The sequence below is a fragment of the Centropristis striata genome, chromosome 6 (genome assembly GCF_030273125.1).
Source record: "Centropristis striata isolate RG_2023a ecotype Rhode Island chromosome 6, C.striata_1.0, whole genome shotgun sequence".
In the NCBI taxonomy this organism is placed as follows: Eukaryota; Metazoa; Chordata; class Actinopteri; order Perciformes; family Serranidae; genus Centropristis; species Centropristis striata.
The window spans coordinates 11,354,456-11,377,027 of NC_081522.1; the positions used below are offsets into that span (position 1 = coordinate 11,354,456).

At 38.9% G+C, this 22,572-nt stretch overlaps 2 protein-coding genes across 2 annotated transcripts; one reads left to right on the forward strand and one right to left on the reverse strand.

The window, feature by feature from the left end:
- The first annotated feature begins 10 nt into the window (after nt 1–10).
- Nucleotides 11–3,086, forward strand: aagab (alpha and gamma adaptin binding protein). Its single transcript, XM_059335475.1, has 10 exons — nt 11–214; nt 529–719; nt 809–905; nt 1,009–1,098; nt 1,211–1,294; nt 1,380–1,459; nt 1,643–1,739; nt 1,913–2,017; nt 2,178–2,227; nt 2,516–3,086. Exons 1-10 carry the CDS (start codon nt 121–123, stop codon nt 2,591–2,593), a joined length of 966 nt encoding a protein of 321 aa, XP_059191458.1. The 5' UTR covers nt 11–120; the 3' UTR covers nt 2,594–3,086.
- An 847-nt stretch (nt 3,087–3,933) lies between these two features.
- Nucleotides 3,934–14,437, reverse strand: smad3b (SMAD family member 3b). The gene is made up of 9 exons (XM_059335417.1): nt 13,977–14,437; nt 10,316–10,509; nt 10,071–10,205; nt 9,476–9,550; nt 9,328–9,378; nt 7,067–7,279; nt 6,828–6,965; nt 6,574–6,718; nt 3,934–5,118 (listed from the first exon to the last, which is right to left on the reverse strand). The coding sequence occupies exons 1-9, from the start codon at nt 14,177–14,179 to the stop codon at nt 4,995–4,997; spliced, it is 1,278 nt and encodes a 425-aa protein (XP_059191400.1). The 5' UTR covers nt 14,180–14,437; the 3' UTR covers nt 3,934–4,994.
- Between the last annotated feature and the right edge of the window lie 8,135 nt (nt 14,438–22,572).

Here is a 22,572-nt window from a genome sequence, read left to right on the forward strand (position 1 = left end):
TTATTTTAAATTGAGAGAAACGCTGCACCGGAAGAGACCAGCGGCTCAGTCAGAGTTGAGAGGTTATCAACGTCACGTCAAGCTAGCGGCTGCAGAAGTTTGTCATAAATATTATAAAAAATGTCCACTACAGAAGAAGACACGGATATGCCTATTCCGTGTGTACTCATCACTAGCAGTGACGGCGGTTTTAAAGAAGAAGAGCTGATTAAACGTAAGTTAAGCAGAGCATAGCGTATGATTTAGCTAACAGGCTAAACGCTAAACAAAGCTAGTTTTCTCTTAGCACAACATATGGCATTTGATAGCGTTTAGTATGCTGCTAACGACAATTCAGGTAATATTGTATGAGCTTGTCAAGCTAGATGGTTTATGGTCGTTTATGTGGGGCTGATACAAAAACGACAAAGGTGAGGCTGAAAGAAGTTAGGTGCATGTTTTGTCTGCAGCTAGCTGGTGACAAAGTGAAAACAAGTTGATTAACTAAACGCTGGTCTAACGCAACGTCTGAACTCGTTTTTGCCTCAGAGATCCTTAGTTCGAAGACATTGCCCGAGCCGATGAAGCGAGAAGGAACAGTGGCCTGGTATCCATGGACCATCAACAACAAATATTATACAGCGGATGTCAGGCTATGTGTTGTGCCAAGCACCTTTCAAATGTCATCGGAGATTGCCCAGTCCATGCAAGCTTTCATCGCTTATTTTGACAGTACAGTGGTATGTAGTTTAGAGCTATAGCTTAAGGATCTCAACAGTATATCTCGTGATACATGTGCAACATTTATTCTGGCTCATTGTTTTTGCAGAAGGATGGTCTGGAAAAGCTACTTTCTTGGATATCCGTGGTGGAAGATCTTGCTCCAGAGGTGCTCATTCTGGTGTGTGACAGAGTCTGTGAAAATGGTTAGTTCTCCATCTCTTCATGATGACGATTAGCATGCAGAAAGCACTGTGCTATAATTCTACTGGCCACTATAAGATATCTGAAGTTTAATTTGTTTTTAAGGGGTCACCAGACATGAAGCACAACAGTGGTGTTTGGCTCATGCTTTTGAGCTGGTGGAGCTCAATCCACAGGAGCTGCCAGATGAGGATGGTGAGTTTTACAGAGAGCAGACATTCAGATGACACTGGGTACATTTATATTTTCATTCTTGTATATTTTGCAAATGTTTGTACTAATCACATTGTCTTTGTTGCCTCATTAGATGACTTTCCAGAATCCACAGGAGTAAAGAGAATAATCCAGGCTCTTAATGCCAATGTGTGGTCCAGTGTGGAGATGAAGGATGGTGAGATTACATCAATTGCACCTTCCCCTGACTATATAATTTATCTCTGTGTATGTCGGTGACCCTTTGTAACTGTATTTGACAGGGCACAATCAGGGTTTTGGTCTGATGAGTAGTTTGGTTGCTGCAAGACACAACAACCCACACAGCTGTCAAGATTCACAAGTCAGTGGCAATTTTGTTCTTACCAATTTATTTACTTTGATCATAATTCAGTTAATATTTGTAGTTGTCTTCTAATGTGTTCTTCTGTCGTTGTGCATCATCAATACATTTTCATTGGAATGGGATTTAAATTCTGTCTGTTTTCAATGAGGCATGTTAACAGTATCTTCTTTTCTGTGGCAGTCTTCCACCTTGCCAGTAGAGGACTCACTTGTCAGTGAGGAAACTAACCATACAGAAAGTAGTGCAAACACAGAGACACAGGGAGACACAGTAGTTGGTAAGTAGACAACTCCTGATGAAATTGGTTTTTGGTAGCAACTTATTTTGTCCCGTAAACTGGTGTTGATCCTGAGCATTTTCTTTAGTGTTAACCCAAAACATGGATATCTCGATGATTTGTTGTAACGTTTAGTGTTAAGTTATTCAAATTCACTTGTGTTGATTTTTCAGATGCAATGACTGATTTGGACATTCAGGAACTTGCTAATCTCACAGCTGGAGATGCAGATGTGGATAACTTTGAACGTCTCTTCACCAAATTAAAAGAGATGAAAGGTAATTGAGGAATGAAAAGTAAACACAAAAACTCTGTGCGCCATTTTTTAAAACTTGCAGTATGTGTTTGTACCTTGCTCTCATTGTTGGTGTGGATGTAAAACATTTCTACAGCCAATGCAATTTATGATGTTGGGGTTTTCTCTGATTCAACCTGCAGACAAAGCTTCTTCATTACCTCATGAGCAGAGAAAGGTTCATGCAGAGAAGGTAAGCAACTGTAATTACTGCTGTTAACAAGACACCAAGACTAGGACTTGCTCATAATCTGTGTGTCATGGTTGCATAAATTATTTATATGAATGATAATGTATCACAAATCAATAATGGTATCCTCACACCATTGTAACACTAGTCAGTCATGCCTAAATAAATGATGAGACTTCAGGATATATTTTAGATGTTTAAATTTGAATCCTTGGTTGGCTTAATAAATTGTGAAGATAACAATGTTTATGTACACTAGCATTAAGTATTCACACTAAATCTAATTTCCAGGTAGCAAAAGCGTTTTGGATGGCCATCGGTGGTGATGAAGATGAGATAGAGGGGTTATCATCGGGAGAGGAAAGCTAAAGCAGATACCTGTGACTCAAGTCTCCTTTCTCCTGGTCCTCCTTCTTTCCTGGGAATACCCAAGATCCAGCGCCCTTTGACTTGCTGTTGCACCTGGAAAGAGGAGATGCTTACAGATGGTACTGTAGGCATAGTCATGTTTAGAAACTTTTGATTCTTAAAATGAAAGTATTGCAATACTGGTGTATAGTGAGAAGCAGTTGAATATCTTGATAAGAGAGAGAAGAGATCCAGCAAATTGCCCTGACCCTCAGTCTTCTCCCTGGGTCCCTCACTATGCTATAAGCCCTGCGTGAACCTCAACACATGATGGTGTTGGCGGTAGAAAAACAAAATAATAAAATCATGTGGACTTTGATTTAAGTGTATGTCCCTTAGGTACAGTTGTCACATATATTTGTAAGTGACATAATGTGCCTTATCCTTAGAGTTGTAAGACATTTAATGCACCTTCTGTTGAATCAACATAAAAACTTGTGATTTTAATAATTCAGCTTTTTTGTGTAAATATGGCGTAGTTATTGTGAACACAAGACACTTGCACTACAAGGGTACATACAGTTCATTTCATGCTTAAAAAGAAAAATGAAGAATTAGAAACACCTGCAATGCTACAATGTAGTACCTCTGACACAGGACAGGAATATTAGATTGCATTCGCGTATAGGTTTATTTTTTTTGCTTTCACTACTTAATAACGAGCCATGATTTTAAACAGGCTTGAAATCTTTTAATTCAGTTGCAATTTATTAAATTTTCACAGATAACAAAACAATGGTCATTTGAGAACAAATATTAGGCTACATGAAAAAACATGTACATAAGACTTGGAACAGAAAACCACCAACTAAGAATATCAAGGAACATAAGTACTGACACAGATCTACCAACTACCTGACGCACTGTAGTACACAGTATTTCAGTTTCACACCATATACCCGTTTAAAATAGATTACATGGTGACTCAGTCTTATGTACTCCAAGTAAGTGCAGGATAAACATGGTGGCTTCATAGACAATGGCCAAGGACAGCGAGCATATTACACATGCTTTATATTGTAGCAATGTACATGTAATAATCAGTATTTACTGGACAAGCAAATTACCACTAGAACTAAAGCTTTACACTGATCAACACAATAAATTGGAAGTCCATCATTTACCCACAAGGAGCATAGTGTACTATTGGCTAACAGTTGGTAAGATGTGAAAGATCTGCATTTATGTTATCACTCTACATGCCATTGATGGATAAACTACAGTTATGGTTGCTGCTAGTGAGAACCTTTCAGCAGTCACACAAGTGCCTAAATTCAACCAGTTCACAATAACTCATAGTCTATGTCCCTATTATGAAACAACAGTAATAGCTGGTACAGTAATCCTATGTGTCACACTTGTGACCCAGGTTAGAAAAACCTGGATTTACACAGGCCAAGTTTGGGGTCATTAAAGCAAAGTCTTTTGTGAATCTACTCATGCCAGAGGTCAGTCAGGTCCACTGTTTCAAGCACTGCATGACTACAAGAAATCACAAGCTATAAATATTTATGTACAATTATATTGAGGCAATAAAAAAAATATATTCCCATGCAGGACAGTATGCAAAAATAACTTATAAAATGTCTCTTTCACTGAGCAAAATAGTTTTCATACAAGGGTTCTTTTCAAGAAACAATGGTGCTAATGTCTATATTTTGTTTAAAATAGATAAAATACCAATTACATGATCAATCAGATAATTGACACTTTAATTCATACAGATAAATCAATATGGGCAAAGTACCTTGTACTTAAGATATTAATTAAATATATTCTATTTAATCACTACTCAATGACATTTTTTCATGTTAATTTATGGTTCAATTGATAAATAAGCCTCCTAATTCAGTGATTACAAAGAGTGGTACTGGGACACAAAACCAGTGATGATAGCATTTTAAGCTAATTCATAGAATCAAAATGTTTTGAAACACGTAAAAGGTGACCAAGCTGAAACTCTACCATACCTTCAACTTGGGGAAACAAACATTTCAATCTCCTTTATAAAAGAATTTAAAACACTGAGCAAAGACATGATGCCTGAATGAATAATGAATAAAATGTGGTTAGTCTTTTGAAACCTATTGCAAATACCCTGTGGTTGCCCGTTCAACATATGAAAAGAAAACAAAGCACAACTACTGAAATAACCATCACATGGAGACACTAAATGGTACTGAGGAAAGTGCTATATATGTGAGGTGAAATGTTAGAGACAGTGAGGGAGGAAAGTAGTTTGTTGATTTGATGAATGGTGTCTCTTTCCTTATTATCACTGAGAGACTCTTGGGTTTTCCTATGCAGTTTGTGTCTAAGTGTGTGGATGGGGAGGAGGGTTTCTGGGAAGCACGTGTTGCTCCTAGGAAACACTGGAGCAGTGGATGCTGGGAGAGCCCATCTGTGTAAGGACCTTGTCCAACCACTGCAAAGGGCCATTGAGATGCAGTTCTATCCAGCAGGGGGTGCTGGTCACTGTCTGACGTCTGCAGGGTACAGAGAAGGAGGGAGGCAGCTCAGTTTGTCATTACTCACTTCTTTTCATACCACATCATAGTACCACACTTTTAAAATCAATGTTATTAATGTAAGCAATACAAAGATACAGCCTACTCAGTATTTCTTGTCTTAGTTGAATTAGCAACTCTACAGGCTATTTCTGAAGTCATTCAAGTTTCTATCAACGATGTTTTCTTCCAAGGTGTTTAGTGCCAGAAATATAACACGCACCACTCATGGTCCAGTGGGAATCCCCCTTGCAAAGGGTGTCTGAAATGTGTTGACCTCCTCCCACTCCATGCCTGATGCATTCTTCCTCTGTTACTCAACCCTCTCTTGCCGACTCACAGCAGCACCCTCCCCCAATCACCCTCTTTTTCCTTTCCAAGCCTGCTACCGTTCTGTGCACAACACCTCTTCGTTTTAAACTGAGTTTATTTAACCTGATTATGCACATCAAAGCCCTCACACCTTTAAGTCTTTGGTTTGGGGAACACAGCCTAATGAAACTTTTGTGTCCCAAACATGTGCAGTTAGAAAGATTCAGGGGAAAACAGAAAAGTGATGAACCCATTAAACCAAATGTTTGCTGTAACTATAAACAGGCTGGGACAGAGACAACAGTATATGGCTAGTGTGTTAAGGCAGGTGTTTTATTCCACTTTGGAAAGCTAACTTCTAAATTAACAATTCCCTATGGATGGGCCTTATACACAAGTAACAAGGTATGCAGCGTGTCTGGTCTTGGCTGTAAACAGCTTTATGTCCTTTTGTGTCTGCAAAATGACGTCTTCTGCCAGGTCAAGAGCTCTGAGCAGAGACGTGCAGGTTCACAGAGGGCCCACTTCACTCCTGTTACCCTCCCACACCCTCGGGATTACTCAGACCTGACAACCTCTGTCAACATCCACTCTGTGTTTATCCAAGGACATGGTACAGTATAAAAAAAGAAATGGGGGGAAACCAATGTGACAGATGGAGGCTATAGTCACTTGCTGTTTCATTTTAACATTTTGGTTCAATTGAGCTTTTTCTGTCTAAGTCTAGGCTCTCCTCGTTGGACTAAAATAAACTAAAGATAAAAAATAAAAATAACTGAATTGACAGATGTTGCTGCCTTTTTTAATATTGGAAATTATCTCACTGAAAATGGCCCAGATTTTAATTGCTTTCATGTAGCATGTTATGGATTTGTCTTAGCAACTTTTACTAGAACAATCATTGAACGTGAAAAAATTAACTCATTGACCTCTCCATTCCTTATTCACTTCCCCACGTAAAATACTTTAACCGTTATGTATATATAAATACAATATTCAGTCAATGTCATGTTAATGTGAGAAAACAAATGTATTAAATGTACTGCATTCATATAGTGGATCTGAATCAGAGTGTGGTCACACAAATTATTTTTCACTTTTGTTAGTAGTGTATTTATTTACCTGTATTCAGCTCCCCAACCCTTGACAAAACTCATGCGGATGGTGCACATCCTGGTGAGTTGGTAGACGGCCTCAAAGCCTTGGTTGACTGACTGGGCGAGCAGGGCAGCAAACTCCTGGTTGTTGAAGATCTTTAGGTTGCAGCCTGCAAAAAACAAAAATATTTATTTTTAGGTTTAGTTAGAACTGAGTTATGCTCTGATCATTTTGCCTCTGATGGCTTCATGTGTTTGTGTGCATCCTCTCATTCTGACCTGGAGGTATTTTGCAGACAGTGGCAGGATGCCAGCCATAGCGCTGGTTGCAGTTGGGACTCTGGACAAAGATGGCACTGTCACTGAGACACTCTGCAAAAACCTCTCCCCCAATGTAGTACAACCTCACGCCCCGTCCTGGAAAGGGAAGAGAGAACACTGTTGCTCAGCACACAGTTACCTGTTGATTATGTCAATGCAAATGAAAAACAGAAATCCGTGTGAAATCAAACGAGTACCTATGTGTCTGCGTGTGAGCTCTACTGCTGAGTTGCGGTTGACGTTGGACAGCAAGCCCAGACAGAAGCGTTCAGAGTTGGATGGGTCTGTGAATCCATCTACTGTGAGGGAGGGCTGGGAAGCGTGGAAGGTCTCTCCTACGCGTTGGTTCAGCTCATAGTAGGAGATAGAGCACCAGAAGGCAGACTCGCAGTATGTCACAGGTTGTAAGTCTGCGTGAGCAGAGGCAGAGGTTAAATGGAGAGACATTAACTGAGATACAAGCACCAGTTAAGGGTCCATGAGCAAAGACTTAGGAACAGGCACTGCTTTGTGGTCAAACAACCATTTGATTGTGAAGATGCACACAGCTGATAAAGTTTCCCTTTGATTTATCTTCAAAAGCTCTTTCCCACGACCCTCATGGCTCCAGCCAGAAATGGCCAAGACATGACATATGTATTTATTTTTTTAACAATTACCTCCTGGTGGCTTTCCACATAGATAGAATAACCTGGCAACCGGATATTATTATTACTGCATTACCTTGAGCTGTCTGTTGCTGGCCTTTCCACAGACAAGGACAGACCATAGACAAAGACTCCATTCATACTACACTTACTCTGTTACTGCCCTGAGGCTAAGCCTCCCAGACAGAGTCCACTGCTCCTGTATATTGCTCATCTGAGTTGCTCTCTCAAACACACACGCTCACCCCTACATAAATTCTAATCTGAAAATCTAAGGACTTCAAATAAACAGCACCATCAATCAGACATGAGTTATTTTTGGTTTACTGACTTGTTTATTTACATGAGCAAAGTGAGACATGACTAATAGATTCAAGCTATCGTTGTGTGGTAAGGAATATTCCTTTGCAAACCAAGACATTTTATAGAGGTAACAGGTATGACAGGACAAGACATGTACTCTGTAGTACAGTTATCAGGTCCAGTTAGGTGCAGATGGGTCCACTGTTGCAGGATGATACATATTATAAGGTCTGTTTTACTGGTCCTACATGTATGGTCTTACTGTCACATCTACAACATGCATGGTGTTCAGTATGTGCCCATTGCTGCTTTCACATGGATTTTGGCAGACAAACCAAACAAACACCTTTTGGACAGCACAGGAAAACAAAATAAGATTGAAATAAGCAAGTGTCTGGAATCTCAATTTAATGCTCACTACGGAGTGAACAATCATACATTACATAGTAAGAAGTGAATGAGGGAATAAGGGAATGATTTCGGACACAGCCTATATTTGATACATGTGTAACAATTAGTTACATAAGTAAATGAAAAACTGATATATTTAATATGTAATTTCACAACATATGCCAGTTTGTTAGGAAAAAGCCATGATATAAGCTAGCCTGGGTATACCCAGACTGCCTTGCGCGGTCGATTTAATTTCGAACTGCCAAGGGGTCTGGAAACCAGAGAGCTTTCTTAGCCCTGTTTTAGGGATCCAATCACAGAACGGGGAAGGACGGCAAGACGATGACGCGTACTACCTGGCAGACGGAAGCTTGTAGTTTTTTTACGGATCCAACATGGCTGCAGCAGACGCGAAACTCTCTTTAGCTGTAGATGGTGTTTTAAATAGTTTAGAGCGAAAGTTAAAAGGCGAAGGGTCTCTCGGCGGCTCCGCTGTCCCCCGGCTCGTAGCGAGATCACCGGCGTTACGGTAGCGGGGCTAATAGCGGTAGCGCTACGCTACCGTTACGGCGTTAGCGGTAGCTATTAGCCCCGCTATTGTAACGCCGGTGATCTCGCTACGAGCCGGGGGACAGCGGGGCCGCCGAGAGACCCGCAGCAGCTTGTTTATTGCCCATAAATCAGTGGATGTGTGTGGCTGAATGACATGAGGGGGAATGAAGCGTGAAAATAAATAATCTTGCAGAAAGCGAGAACTGGAGAAGCGAAGCAGCAAGCAACACTCTCTCACAGACACACACACAACAAACATCAATTTCTGTAGCTCTACTACGTCATCTGGTATAACTGATACGATTGGCTAAGAGCTACCTACAGACGCTTTTGATAGACATTCTAAGCGCCCAATAAACGGCTCCGGAGGATCGTAAACCACACCTCCTCTACGGAGAAATGAACGGCTGGTTCCCAGACCACATCTCATTTGAGATTTGTCTCAAGCCAGGCTAGATATAAGCAGTATTATACTCTACATAAAGTCATTGCTACCAGCCAGATAAATGCACATAATGATGACATGCTCTGTAAATGAAGATGACCCCTTTGGTTCTGCTTACCTAGATTGTTGTTTGTGGGCGACACAGGATTGGGCGACAGGCTGGGTGAACCTGACATGGAGAGGCAGTAGAGGTGAGGCTCATGATCCAGATAAGGCATAATTAGAACAGTATAAGCGTAAACTGTGTGTACTTTCATGTGACTCACCAGTGTCCATGCTGTGGTTGAGCTGGTGATCATTTGTTTCACCATCCTCACTCAGATACCCTGGTGGGGGAGTTTCTATCACATACGAACACAGATAAAGTTTAAGAACAGACTTCTGCTCTCAGCTTATCAAAAGGTTTAACAAGTTTTCATTTGCTAAAACAAGTTTTTGTAACATAATGAATGCTTTACAGCTATTTTTACAGTAGAGGCAAAAATATCAATGCAGCCAGCATTTACCAAGGTAAAAAGTTCCCGTTTTTAAAAAAAATGTTTCAACAAAAAACAGACAGTCCTCTACAAATTATGCACACAGTTAATAATCAAACGTGAGCAGGGCAAGAATTTCACGATGGCAACTACTGCCAATAAATTGTTCTTTTGATAAAAAATCATGTTTTTATTATCTATTTAAGTGAAATCAAAATCACATTTTTTTTTAGCTTATGGCCATTGTGCAGTCAAAAGAATTTGTCCCACTGCAGGCCATGTGGCTTTGCCCATAAAATTACAAAATTCCCAGCCTGATCATGAGAATAAAAGTGAAGAGACTTTTAAATTGTGTGTTTAGAAATAATAACAGTGTTTTTCTCACCAGGAATATAGTTACTCTGGGGCTCAATGCCAGCGGGAAAGTTGGTATTCTCAGGAATGGATGGGCTGTAGTCATCCAATGGTGGAAACTCTGCAGGGATATCTGTATGTCGTGGTACTAGGACAGGAGGTAAAACTGTAGAGACACAGTTACTTAGATTAAGGACCAGTTCAGTTCTGCATACCGTGGCAAAATCATTTTTTAAATACAGTAATTGGGTTCATGTAGCAATTAACTGCACTTACTTGGTGTCTCCACCCTCTGGTAGTGGTAGGGGTTGACGCAGACTTCATCCTTCTTGGTGTGGAAAGCAAATTCACAGTGGTCGACAGCCCTCAGCTCATGGTGGGACTGCAGGTCTGGCCAGCGCCACAAGCGACAGTAGATCACATGAGGAAGACCTTTTCTGTGGGAGACCTGAAGACGCCCATCTAAAGATCTGAAACACAATCAAAAAGACTGTAGTGGTACAAGCTAACTGAACTTAATCAATTTGTTGCTTTGCTCAATGCTCTGACTAATATTACCTCTGCCAAGGGTGTAATGCATTCAGTTGGGTTTGTCTACAGAACCCACTCATTTTGGAGTGGATCCGAATCATGTGGCAGATGCACAAATTGTTTTCACTTTCATTAACATTGCCACATAGGGCATAGAGGTCTGTACTCTGCAAATGCTCTTCTAGTCGAAATCAGGTTTTTTTAAATATAAAATTCAACTTTTTAAGGCAGTTCCAAATAGATCAACATCAACAAGCATGAAAGATAGTATTCCCTCGGCAGCACACAGTCAGTGAAACATCAGCCGTCTGAACCATCCTCAAAAAAAAAACAAGACCCAAGTGTGTTTTTAATAATGTGGGGATACCCTCAAACTATGAAGTTTAAATTGCAGTGACTCTATAAAAAAAGAGCTGTAGGTGAAATGAAAGACCCTATATAATGCCATGAAACTCAAATTACTAAAAAAGAAAAGGATGTACTGTAACTGATCCTGGATCTCACCCCTGACATAGAGTCCAGTGTGGTGATAGCTTTTTTCCAGCTGAACTCAACAACAGTTCAGCTCATTGTTGAGCTCTCAGACAAGAAACATATGGTTCTCGTTCTTTACCATGGCTTTGCCTCCTGCAACGTATGTCAGAGAGGACTTGAGGTTCAAGACAAACAAGTTAAAGCTAGCCTGGTGCTCATTTCAACCAAACTGAAATATCATATTTCCACATAATTTTTCTACCTGTAGACTAGGCTGGTGATGAAATCAAATAATTAACAAAAATCTATAAAAAAGGCAGCATTGGATATATCTGTTGGTCTATCATAGATCATATTCTTGATGGGTGTCAGCTGAGGTCAACCTTCCCATGCCTCTGCAGAGACTGGCCTGGTCTATGTCCTGTCTCCCTGATTTGCCACTCTGACATGATGACCACTCTGACACCCAGCTGGACCACCCGAAGCCGCAACAACCCTACAGTAGCCAGCCAGGGATTCACAGGCATGTCAACACAACAGCACCTCACATCCTGTCAATCCTGAGCAGAAAAGAAAGAACTTCCTGCTCAAGACTTTGGTGCCAGAGCCAACATCAAGCAGCACTTCATATGATGTTACACAATAAACAAGTATGTACTGGCAAGTCCCTTTGTATGAAGAAACACATGGGGAATGGTAACAACACTGTGTTATTGGGGAATCTGGTAGCCTAGCATCTAAAATGTACACCACACACTTTGACTGAATCTCTGTATCTCCAACAGATAGCAAGACAGCTGTTATTCTGTAAACCTTCAGTCTCTGAACCCACCAAGATTGAACCACAATCCAAACAGTGGCCCACGCCCTCCCTAGAGCCTGGAGCACATTCCCAAGAACTGAGGAAAAGTATTTAATGTAGGGTAACACCCATGCTATGCTCACCATGATGACGGACTCCCAGTTTCATTAGCAATTACGCCTAATTGTATATTCCTTGGTAAAAAGAAAAAACTTTGAAGGATGCTTAACAAATAAAGAAGTCCCTGAGGGTGTATTCTAACTTCTTCAATGCTGCCTATTATCACCTTATTTAGAGAGTAAATTTTGTTATGTCTCTTATCTGAGTTATCATTGTAATTATGGTAACAATTTTAATTCTATATAAGGTCACATTTTCACATCTGGAAGAACAACTGAGGGAAATTTGGATCAAGGCAAATGCTGACTTACTAAAGACAGAAGAAGGGCACAGACCTCCACCAACGCCATGCACACACTTCACAGTGGATATTATGGCTTGTTCTCATGAAGCGTGAAGTTAAAACAGTCATACGGAATATCTCCGGTGGAGTTTATGGCAGATAATTCACATTTGGGTGAGGGTTATAGTATAATTAATTATTTGACATTTGTGCACTGATGTTTTCACAGCCAAACCTTCGTGAAGTAAAAATAATCTGTGCAACAATTGTTTTGGTTCTCCCATGAAACCACTGTCCCTGACTGCTCCATTATGACTGCTTTTTGTATGAAGTTTGAGCAACTACATGTGCAGGCTACCCTAAAGGATTACTGATACCTGTGAATGCGGATTGGTGGATTGTGACATGGAGTCTTTGTATGGGATTTGATAAGATCTTGTTACCATTGAACATTGCTACCATCTATAGATTTTAAGATGTATGGCATTTATTTTGCCAATGCCAAATGTTAACAAAAGTTTAAAAAAAATGTTTGTATCTGCCCCCTGATTTGGAACTGCTACAAAGTTCAATGTTTTCTACCCTCTGGTCATACCCTTAGATCAAGCTGGAGGAAAAATGGGGCAGTTGTTTTTCCATTATCCTGCTGACAGAGAGAAAAACAAAACAAACCAAATAAATCCTTTGCACAGGTAACAACTAAACAAATTAAACCACACAATATTTTGGTTCAACATCCAACCAAGTGAAAGCATTTCTGACTCATTTAGACCACAGAGAATACAAAAGTATGCGTGCATAGTCCTGCATGTACCTCAAATGCCAGTTATCTGAGTTACTTGTCTTATACAGATGGGTATCCCATATGGGGAATCCCAAACCGAGTCCTTATTCAAGCTTTCCCAGAGTACACACACTCCAGTCTAAACATCCTCTGTGAGTCAGACTTCTGCTTAGCCAAACCACCCCTTCTTCTCCTATTCATTACACGTGTGAACTGAGGACATGCTTGTTTATACAGTACCTCAGCTACCATGTCAGCAGGTGAAACGTGCTTAAACATAAAAAAAAAACTCTGCTTTTTGGCATTTCAGAAAGACTAACGATGATGTAACGCTAAGTCACATTCCTACACAATTATTGCATTTCAGAGGTATTTATAGGTTACCGTTGGTCTACCGCTCATACTAGCTGTGCAAACTAACACTATAATGACATAACAGACTGCTTTATGTATGTGCTGACCGGCAGAGCCCCATCTAGTCTTCTTATACATTGGTATTTATTAAACTATAGCTCAACTACCATAGATGTAACACAGTTTGTCATGTATCGACATTTCATGCTGATAAAATACAAGTTGGCTGTTAGCTGTTTACACAACAAAACGAAAAATGTAAGCTGGAAAGCAGGTTAAGTTTGCAGCCATTAGCCGATGTTAGCTCTACTATATAACGTTTGTATTGTTTTTACCATAGCAGCTAAAGCTAACGATCAGTGCAAGAACAACCCACTGCATAACAACCCACTTTTTATCTCCTTGTAAGTACATTTGGTAATTAACCTCTCAAATGTCATATTAATTTACAAGTTAAAAAAAAATTGCTTCACTAACATAAGCACTGGCTTTTTATTTTATGTCAAGCTAACTAGCAAGCTACTTAGCTAACGTTAGCCTCCATCAACCTTAGCTAGCTAACTAAGAGGTTAGCGGGCTGTGTCGTTACCTGGCTATGGTTATGCATTTCGTGTTGACATTCTGTGTCGTGATGGCTTTTTCCAACTCGTCCAACTGTCCCGTCTTTTTCAACTTCTTCACAAGACTTTTGACAGCCTTTTCGCACCATTTCTCCTCTTGCCCGTTCTGCTCTCCCTTCTTCCAGCCGAGAAGCCTCTTCACGATTGGAGGAGTGAACGGTAATATAGACATTTTTTTAAATTGCAAGTTAAACAATTAATTACAGTACTCTGATTTAATGCCCAGAATAGCTAACACTGCAGTTTGTCGTTCCTATAACAACGACTAAGTTAGCTAGTTAGCTCAGCAAGCTAAACTCCCAGGTAGACTGAGTGGTTGGACGCTGCCGCGGACTCAGTGGTGGCGGCGGCGGCTTGCGTCGCAGGTTCACTCCGATCAAGTTGTCCGTCTGTCGGAGGAGTGGATGGATCAGCTCCTCAGCCAGGCAGGCAGGCAGGCTGCCCCTCCTCCTGCTCCTCAGTCAGCTGGTCTGTCCTCCACCTGCATCAACCAAGTGTATCCACACATCTATTTTACACATCGTCACACTGTTAAAATAATCGCCTAAGTAATTTTTTGGCAAAATTGTTTTTTTGTTATTTTTGCTTAAATCATCTCTTCATGACGCCGACCACCTATGGTAAAATCGCCTATATCCTCAGTTGATCGGATCATGTGATTTGACCCCTTTAAGATAATGGCCTATGTCAAGTGTGTGACTTAAGCTGATTTATTATGCCTAAATGAAAATAAAATGTGACTTAGGCAATTTTTTTGAACATGCCTTTGTGACTTAAGCAAGATATGGTAACACTTTATTTGGAAGGTGTCTACATAAGAGTGACATGAGCATGTCATTAAAATGGCATGGAATGTGTCCTGAACATTAATGACACTTTGAAGTAACATTAATGCTCATGATAGTGTAGACACCTTCAAAAATAAAGTGTTACCATATCTTGTCACAAAGGCATGTTCAAAAAATTGCCAAAGTCATTTATTTCTCTCAAATTACATAATTTACACACAGTTTTATTACTTGGCCAATAGCCATCCTTTGTTACACCCTTTTTGAGTGAAATGATCAATAAATGTCATATCTTTCACTGTTGGTGAAGTTTTTTGTGTTTCCTGCAAAACTTGAAAAAATGAGTTCGGCGGTTATTTTAACAGGGTGACGACATCACAGTACCACCCATACAATCAGAATAATATAAATTATATGGTCACTAAATTTAACACTGATAAAAAGGAACAAGAAATGCAGCACATTTACAAATCCCCTGGACTTCTAAAACAAAGTATTGTAATCCAGTAATAAAAGCAGTTTCTCTAATAAACTAAATTTTCCCCGAACAGTTTTGGTCATTTTCTTTCATTTCAAATTCAACCGCAGTACTTTCTTTTTAGTGTCAGTGATTTAAACCTTGGTGTTTGCATCTACTTAACATAGGCCAGACTCAAGATGCAAGAAATGGAAATATATGTTGTAATCAGAGATATGCCTGGACTGAAAAGTGATCCAACTTTTGCATTTACTGAGTCCGTGAATAGAATACCCTTAGGAGTAATCTCTTTCATCCCCTCATAAAAGTGATTTCATTTCACCACAGATGCATCTTTCCAGAAATGGACCAGGGAGGTCACTGTGCATTCAGTTATATTTGGGGTTTTATGGTGTTATTGATAAGAGCAACCCTGTCTGCTGCCTCCAGTAAACAGCAGTGTGCCTGTGCTATAAATATCCCCATCCAGGACCAGCCCCTTTTCCTTCTCTCTATTTATAACTTTCATCAATGACTGCTGTCTATTTTTAAGCAAGTACTTGGCATGACTTCTTACTTCCTTCTTAAATAAATATTTTGGCTATCTTGGCAGTGGCACCTGAAAAATAATATTAAAGGACACTTCATGGCTCTCTGTAGGACAGTCAGTAGATGCATATCTGAAAGTATGCCCTATTCATAGTAATAATCATTGATAAACACTGAAGGGCTTAGGGCTGATTATTTTCATTATGATTAATCTGTCAGTAGTTTTCTTGATTAAGAGAAAAATATATTAATAATTTGGCCTATAAAATATCAGAAAATGAAGAAATCAGTTTCCTGAAGCCAAGGAAGAATTATTTAAACGGACATAATTAAATTAAATTCAAGTGCACATGTTTTATTGACATCAAAAAGTGATATATTAATCTTGATTATTTAGGCTAAGATATTGCTGAGGATCTATGCTGTTGCATAAAAGACTCTCACCAAACAGTGTGGGTCAGAAGTTTGTGTACACAATTTATGTTGATCAAACTGTCCAAATAATATTGATGTTGAAAATGCCATTGTCAAAGAAAACAAGCTGGAGAGCTTTTTTTCTTGTGTACTGTGATGATCTGCTTCAGGGCCGGCACCTTTTACTGCCAGGGGACACGAGCTGGACAGCTGGCGTGAAGAGTTTTTGCATGTCTGTGTGTGTGTGTGTGTGTGTGTGTGTGATAGAAAGAAATGGGGGTCTCGTGTAGTATGTGTCAGACAGGGGGGGCAGATGGGCCGCAGCAGGCAGGAGAAGGTCTTAGGGACAGAGTGAAGAATGATTTTGGACAAAAGGCACGACGGCTGTGTGAATAAGTAATGACTGCAGACAATCTGATGGATAACAATGGCATTGTGATGGACCACTCATAGGCTACGTGGGAAACAAGCAGGATGTGTTGCAGGGGCCTGATCAGCTGGGCTGCTGTCACAACAATACTTAGACAAGGATGGAGTAGCAATTAGAGTAAATATGCCTTTTGTGTCTCCATATGGGCAAATTGTCGTTGCATTTTAAGTGTTATAAGACCACTGGATTCTTTAAAATTACTCAACTATTCATCCAGTTTCAATCACAGCTCTGCTATAAACACATATTCTGTAGGATAAATGATAGCTTCCAGCATATTGTATGATTAAAACAAATCAGAGCAGCTCACATTTACCCTCCACAAACCTGTAATTGCCTCAGCGGCTAATTGCAGTGCGTTAGAATCAGACGTGGTTGTTCAGCACAGCCCCAAACGGGTGGGGTCCAGTTCCCTGCATTCTCTGCCGCCTTTTTTTAATCTCCCTTCACACTGCAAGCTGTTATCTGTTGCTTGCAGCCATCAATCTCTCCCCAGACAGTGGCACCTCCAAATCTGGGGCAGCAGTGACCTCCCTTTTATTCCCTCCCTCTGGTCTGAACCACAGCATCCTCAAATCCTCTTCCTCTGGCTTTGGACCGACAGAGGCCATACACTATCACACCCTCCTCTCTGCCTGCCTCCTCACTGTGATTCTCTCCATTCTGATATTTCCCTTACTCTTCTCACCCAAGATAAATTCATTCAAACATTTTATTCAAGACTGAATCAATTAAGAGTGGCCATGATTTCAATGATGCAGAGAATTAAAAAAAAACAAATGAACTATCAATAAGTGAGCCAGTTAAAAATAGGTTAAAAATTATCAATCAGATATCAGTTTTAGTCTCTGCTCTTCAATAAGGAACACTTAAAGCGTGAAACCACTTAAGTTCTAGAAAAGGACTATCTAGAACAAAGGCCATTTATTAACAACAGAACATTTACATATGCCATCGGGACAACTTATTAAAAGAGAATCCATTTTATTGTAAACATTTTATTAATGGTGTGTATTATTTCCAACATTTCTGGATTTATTATCAGCGGTGGAGGAAGTATTCAATACTAGCACACTGTAAACATACTCACTTACAAATGGCAATCCTGCATTTAAAATGAGTATTAAAGTATAAACATGTAAAAAGTACCTAAAGTATTAAAAGTACTGAATGCAGAAAAATATTCCCCACATAAAATGTATTTAGTTCTTTAAAAAATACTCAGTAACACATAGATTATTATTATGCATATCTGCAATAATGCACAAGCAGGGTTTTACTGTTGTAGTTTGCCGTTTTCCTGCATTGATTTTATAATAACAAGAAAATCATCCTCATATACAGTGGGTAAAATGAGTATTGAAAATGCCACTATTTTCCTCAGTAAATATATTTATAAAGGTGCTATTGACTTATTTCACCAGATGTTGGTATCAACCTAAGTAATCCATACATATAAAGAAACAAAACAAATACATTCAGAAAATTAGTTATGTGTAATAATGTGAAATGACACAGGGAAAAAGTATTGAATGCGCTTACAGAAATGTATTTAATACTTTGTAGAAAAGCCTTTGTAATGACAGCTTCCCTGTATGAAGAAACTAGCCGCATGCATTTCTCAGGTGTAATTTCGGCCCTTTGTTCCACACAGTCTTCAAATCTTGAAGATTCCGTGGGCCTCTTCTATGCACTTTGAACTTTAGCTCTTTCCATAGATATTCAAGTAAGGTCATTGGCTGGGCCTGTACATTTTTCCATTCATCATTCCTTCAATTATATGAAGGTTGCCAGTACTGTATGCTGAAAAACAGCCCCATGCACATCATGATGTCCCCACCTCCAAACTTCACTGTTGGTATGGTGTTTTTGGGGTGATGTGCAGAGCCATTTGTTGTCCAAACATGGTGTGTATAAAGGAATCTAAAGAGTTCAATTTTGCTCTCATCTGACCAGACTATAATCTTCCAGTATTTCACAGGCTTGTCCAAATGTTTTGCAGCAAACTTTACACGAGCTTCAACATGCTTTTTCTTCAGCAATGGAGTCTTGCTTGGGAAGCGTACATACAGGCCATGGCGGCTGAGTGACTTACTTTTTCTTTTTCTTTGAAACAGCTATATAGTCTTTCTGAAGCTCTCCACAAGTTGTCCTTTACTCTTGAACAACCTTTCTGATAATTCTTTTCACTCATCTGTCAGAAATCCTGCAAGGAGCACCTGGCCTTGGCTGGTTTATGGTGAAATGATGTTCTTTCCACTTCTGGATGATGCCCCCAACAATGGCCCCTGGAACATTCACATATTTAGAAATCCTTCTGTAACCAATGCCATCAATATGTTTTTCAACAATAAGGTTGCAAAGGTCTTGAGAAAGCTCTTTGAGATGTTTCTTGTGGGACACCTTGGTAATGACACACCGTCAGTTGGGACTGAACCAGCCAGTAATAATTTGCACTGACAAGGGGCAGGACTGCTTTCTAATTACTGATAAATTTCAGCTGGTGTCTGCTCCCTTTTTCTTCGTGTAACTGTGTGTCATTTCCCATTATTACACATAGTTTACTTTCTGAACTTATTTGTTTTTGTCTTTTTGTTTTCATGTCAATAGCACCTTTAGAAATATATTTACTAAGGAAAATTATGACATGTTCAAAACTTGTTTTACCTGCTGTATATGAGGATGATTTTATTGATAACATTATAAGAATCAGTGCAATAAAACACCAAACTACAAGAGTAAAACCCTTCTTTTGCATTATTGCAAGTATGCATAATAATAATTATCTAATTATGTGCAACTTTGAGTGTTTTTAAAAGCGCTGTATAAATCGAATCTATTATTATTATTGTTATTATTATGAGGGGAATATTTTTTCTGCATTCAGTACTTTTATTACTTTAGGTACATTTTCATGTTTGTTGAACATTTCATGTCAATAGCACATTTAAAACTATATTTACTGAGGAAAGTTATGAAAATGATGATGATTTTACCCGCTGTATATATAGGTTTGGTTAATCACATCAGTCCATGACATTCACAAGTTAATACACTGGCTGAAATACAAGTATGAAGAAGATAGATAACATATCACCACCTAGTGGCTGAGAACTATTACTACACCATTTAATGTTGCACATTCAAGACACCAGGCTGGCTTTTGCGGACTTCAGTGGCAAAATATGTTCCGTTGTATATCCTACATATCTATCTACAAACCTAATTAAATATCTAAAGGAAAATTATATTTCACAGGTCTTTTATCAAAGACATGTTGATGTAAATCACAAGATTAAATATTAAAATGAACTTAATTTCATTTAGGTGCTTCAGTTTCAGGGTCCTGGGATTGTGCATGCTGACTCACTGTCACACTGCCATAGTTTACTGCAGTGGTTAAAAAAAACCTTTCAATTAAAAAAAAAAGGAAAAGAAGATCTTTTTATTTAAGTAGAAATACTAGTGTTGTAAAAGCCCTGCATGTAATATTTTGTTAAAACACAAAAATATTAGCTTTAAAATATACTTAAAGAAAATGGATACATCATTATAACAGACATAATTATTAATTTCAGAATAATCTATATTATATAATCGGATTATTGATACATCATGGGTACATCATTATTCTGTTGCAGCTGTTGAATATGGGGATAATTGTAATTCATTTGCATACTTCCAAACATTTAAATATATTTTAGTAGTTCAGTAGTTAATAGTTGATTTTTTTTATATATCAATCAAACAAAATATACAAATCTGTAAATAAAAAAAAGTGGAATAAAAGTACAATAATCTCCTCTGAAAACAGTTTTGAAGGATAAAGTAGCAGAAAATAGGAGTACTCCAGTATGACAAGTAACTCGAAATTGTACTTAATAAATACAGTGCTTGAGCATATGTAGGCTACTGAGTCACCCACCACCACTGTTTCATTGGGACACAGATTTATTGTTAATATTATAAGTACCAGCTGTTTTTTATACTATGACAAGTCAAAAATGGCAAAAAAATATATATAATTTTTTTATTATACATACATATTTTCCTCATTTGGATTTATGAACAAAAAGACATTTCCTTTGTGTGTGTATGTGTTATTTGCCTACGGTCAGGACTCACTGTGATTATAATTTATTTGTGAATCAGTGCCATTGATTTATATGCTATTCCATACACACAATTTACATGTTTATTGTGAACAATGGCCCATAACAGCATTAAGTTGATTTAGAGGCTTTGCAAAATATCTCCTCATCTTACATATGGATGGAATGCAGCACTTGGCCATGATTCATTAATTTCACCTCCAGGCTAAAATGGCTTTCTGTTTGGCCTGTACCTCAAGCACTTGTCCCTGTACTTACAAAAACATCACATCCTCGTGACTCTGTTTTATGGCTAGACATTGGTATAAGTGACAGACACTTGATACATCTGATTATTTATTATTATTTGATGCTGCTTTGTTTCTGGAAAAGAAAGGTTTAGCAATTAAATCACATTTCCTTGCAGTCACTGTACAGTTTAAACACAGAGCTTCACACAGATCAGACTTTCATCTTAACAACTTCCTCCAGAAAGCTTGTGGAACTTGTCATTTTCTGAGATCTGGTAACTACACTCTGTCACTCACACCACCACCAAAACTAATGATTGTGAAATTAGTTTCAGAGCAATCAGGAGCTCCCCTGCTAAGACCCACTGTATCCATATGCATGAAATTGCTTGCGTTAATACATGCTATGAATCGTGGGTAATGCAGTGAATAATTCTGACTGCACGCAATAATGCTATTTTCTATTAGATTGGGGAATGTTGTGGAGCCGGAGCCCTGTGGCAATATGCTTGTAAATGGCCATGTATGGATAATTAAGCATTACTCTTGAACATTAAAACTTGCTTATTTCAGAGAGCTGCAGGCAGTTGAGGGCTCTTATTGGACTCATCACTATTTTTGGTGTCTCCCTATAATGTGTTCTCATTAGTATTAGCAATTGTAAACTTTCTGATCTCGCTTACTGTATCCTGAAAATGGGTTTTCATTAGTTAGAGTATATTAAGAATTGTAATCTTTGGAAAACATTTTTAGAAATACTTTTTTTAAATTGATAGAATGATTCTGTGACAACATAACAGGGTGCAAGATGAGGCCAAGACCTAGTTGAGTCAAGTCCAAGTAAAGACCAAGTCCAAAGGCAGTCGAGGCCAAGTCAAGGGCAAATTAAGTCCTGTTTCATGACTGTAGTAGGCCACAGTGTCTCTCCAATGCTTATATCTTGACTAAATAGTTAGGATAGGCAATAATCTATCTAACATCAAACTAATCAAATACATCATATTTGTAGGATCAGTCATTCTGGCAACGTTCTGTACAATTGAGCCCAAATCAGCAGCCAGTAATAAATTGACATGTCCCTAATAGCCTAATAGACATGGACAAGTGCAAGACTTCAAAAAGGTGGTCTCAAACCAGACTGGTGAGTGAGACCGGACTAAGTCCAGTACCACAGTCACATTTTGTGGCTTCCAATTGTGCATTAAAATGAATTAAACATATTACTTTTCCTTGTTTTCTGATTGTCTGATGTTCCAAGAAATAAATTGAAATATAAAGACAGAAATATTTGTAAAAATGTTATAAGAAAAGTGCCGTATGTACTGGTGTGTACTAATACAATACTGCATTACCAGCAGGGTTGCAGAGATGCATTTTACACTTCCAACCCATTTTCCTCTGACCTTCCAACAACCTGCGACCAACCTTCAGGCAGTCATTTCTGCACAGAGTGGCCTGCATTAGCAACAGGAGGCCATGTTTCTGTTTCAGGGTTGTAGATAAACACATTCCTCAAGATTGGGCGCTGACAGGAGAGACCCGTCCTGTCCCTCAGCTGTTGTGTGTAGGTAAACCTCGTTTGCAT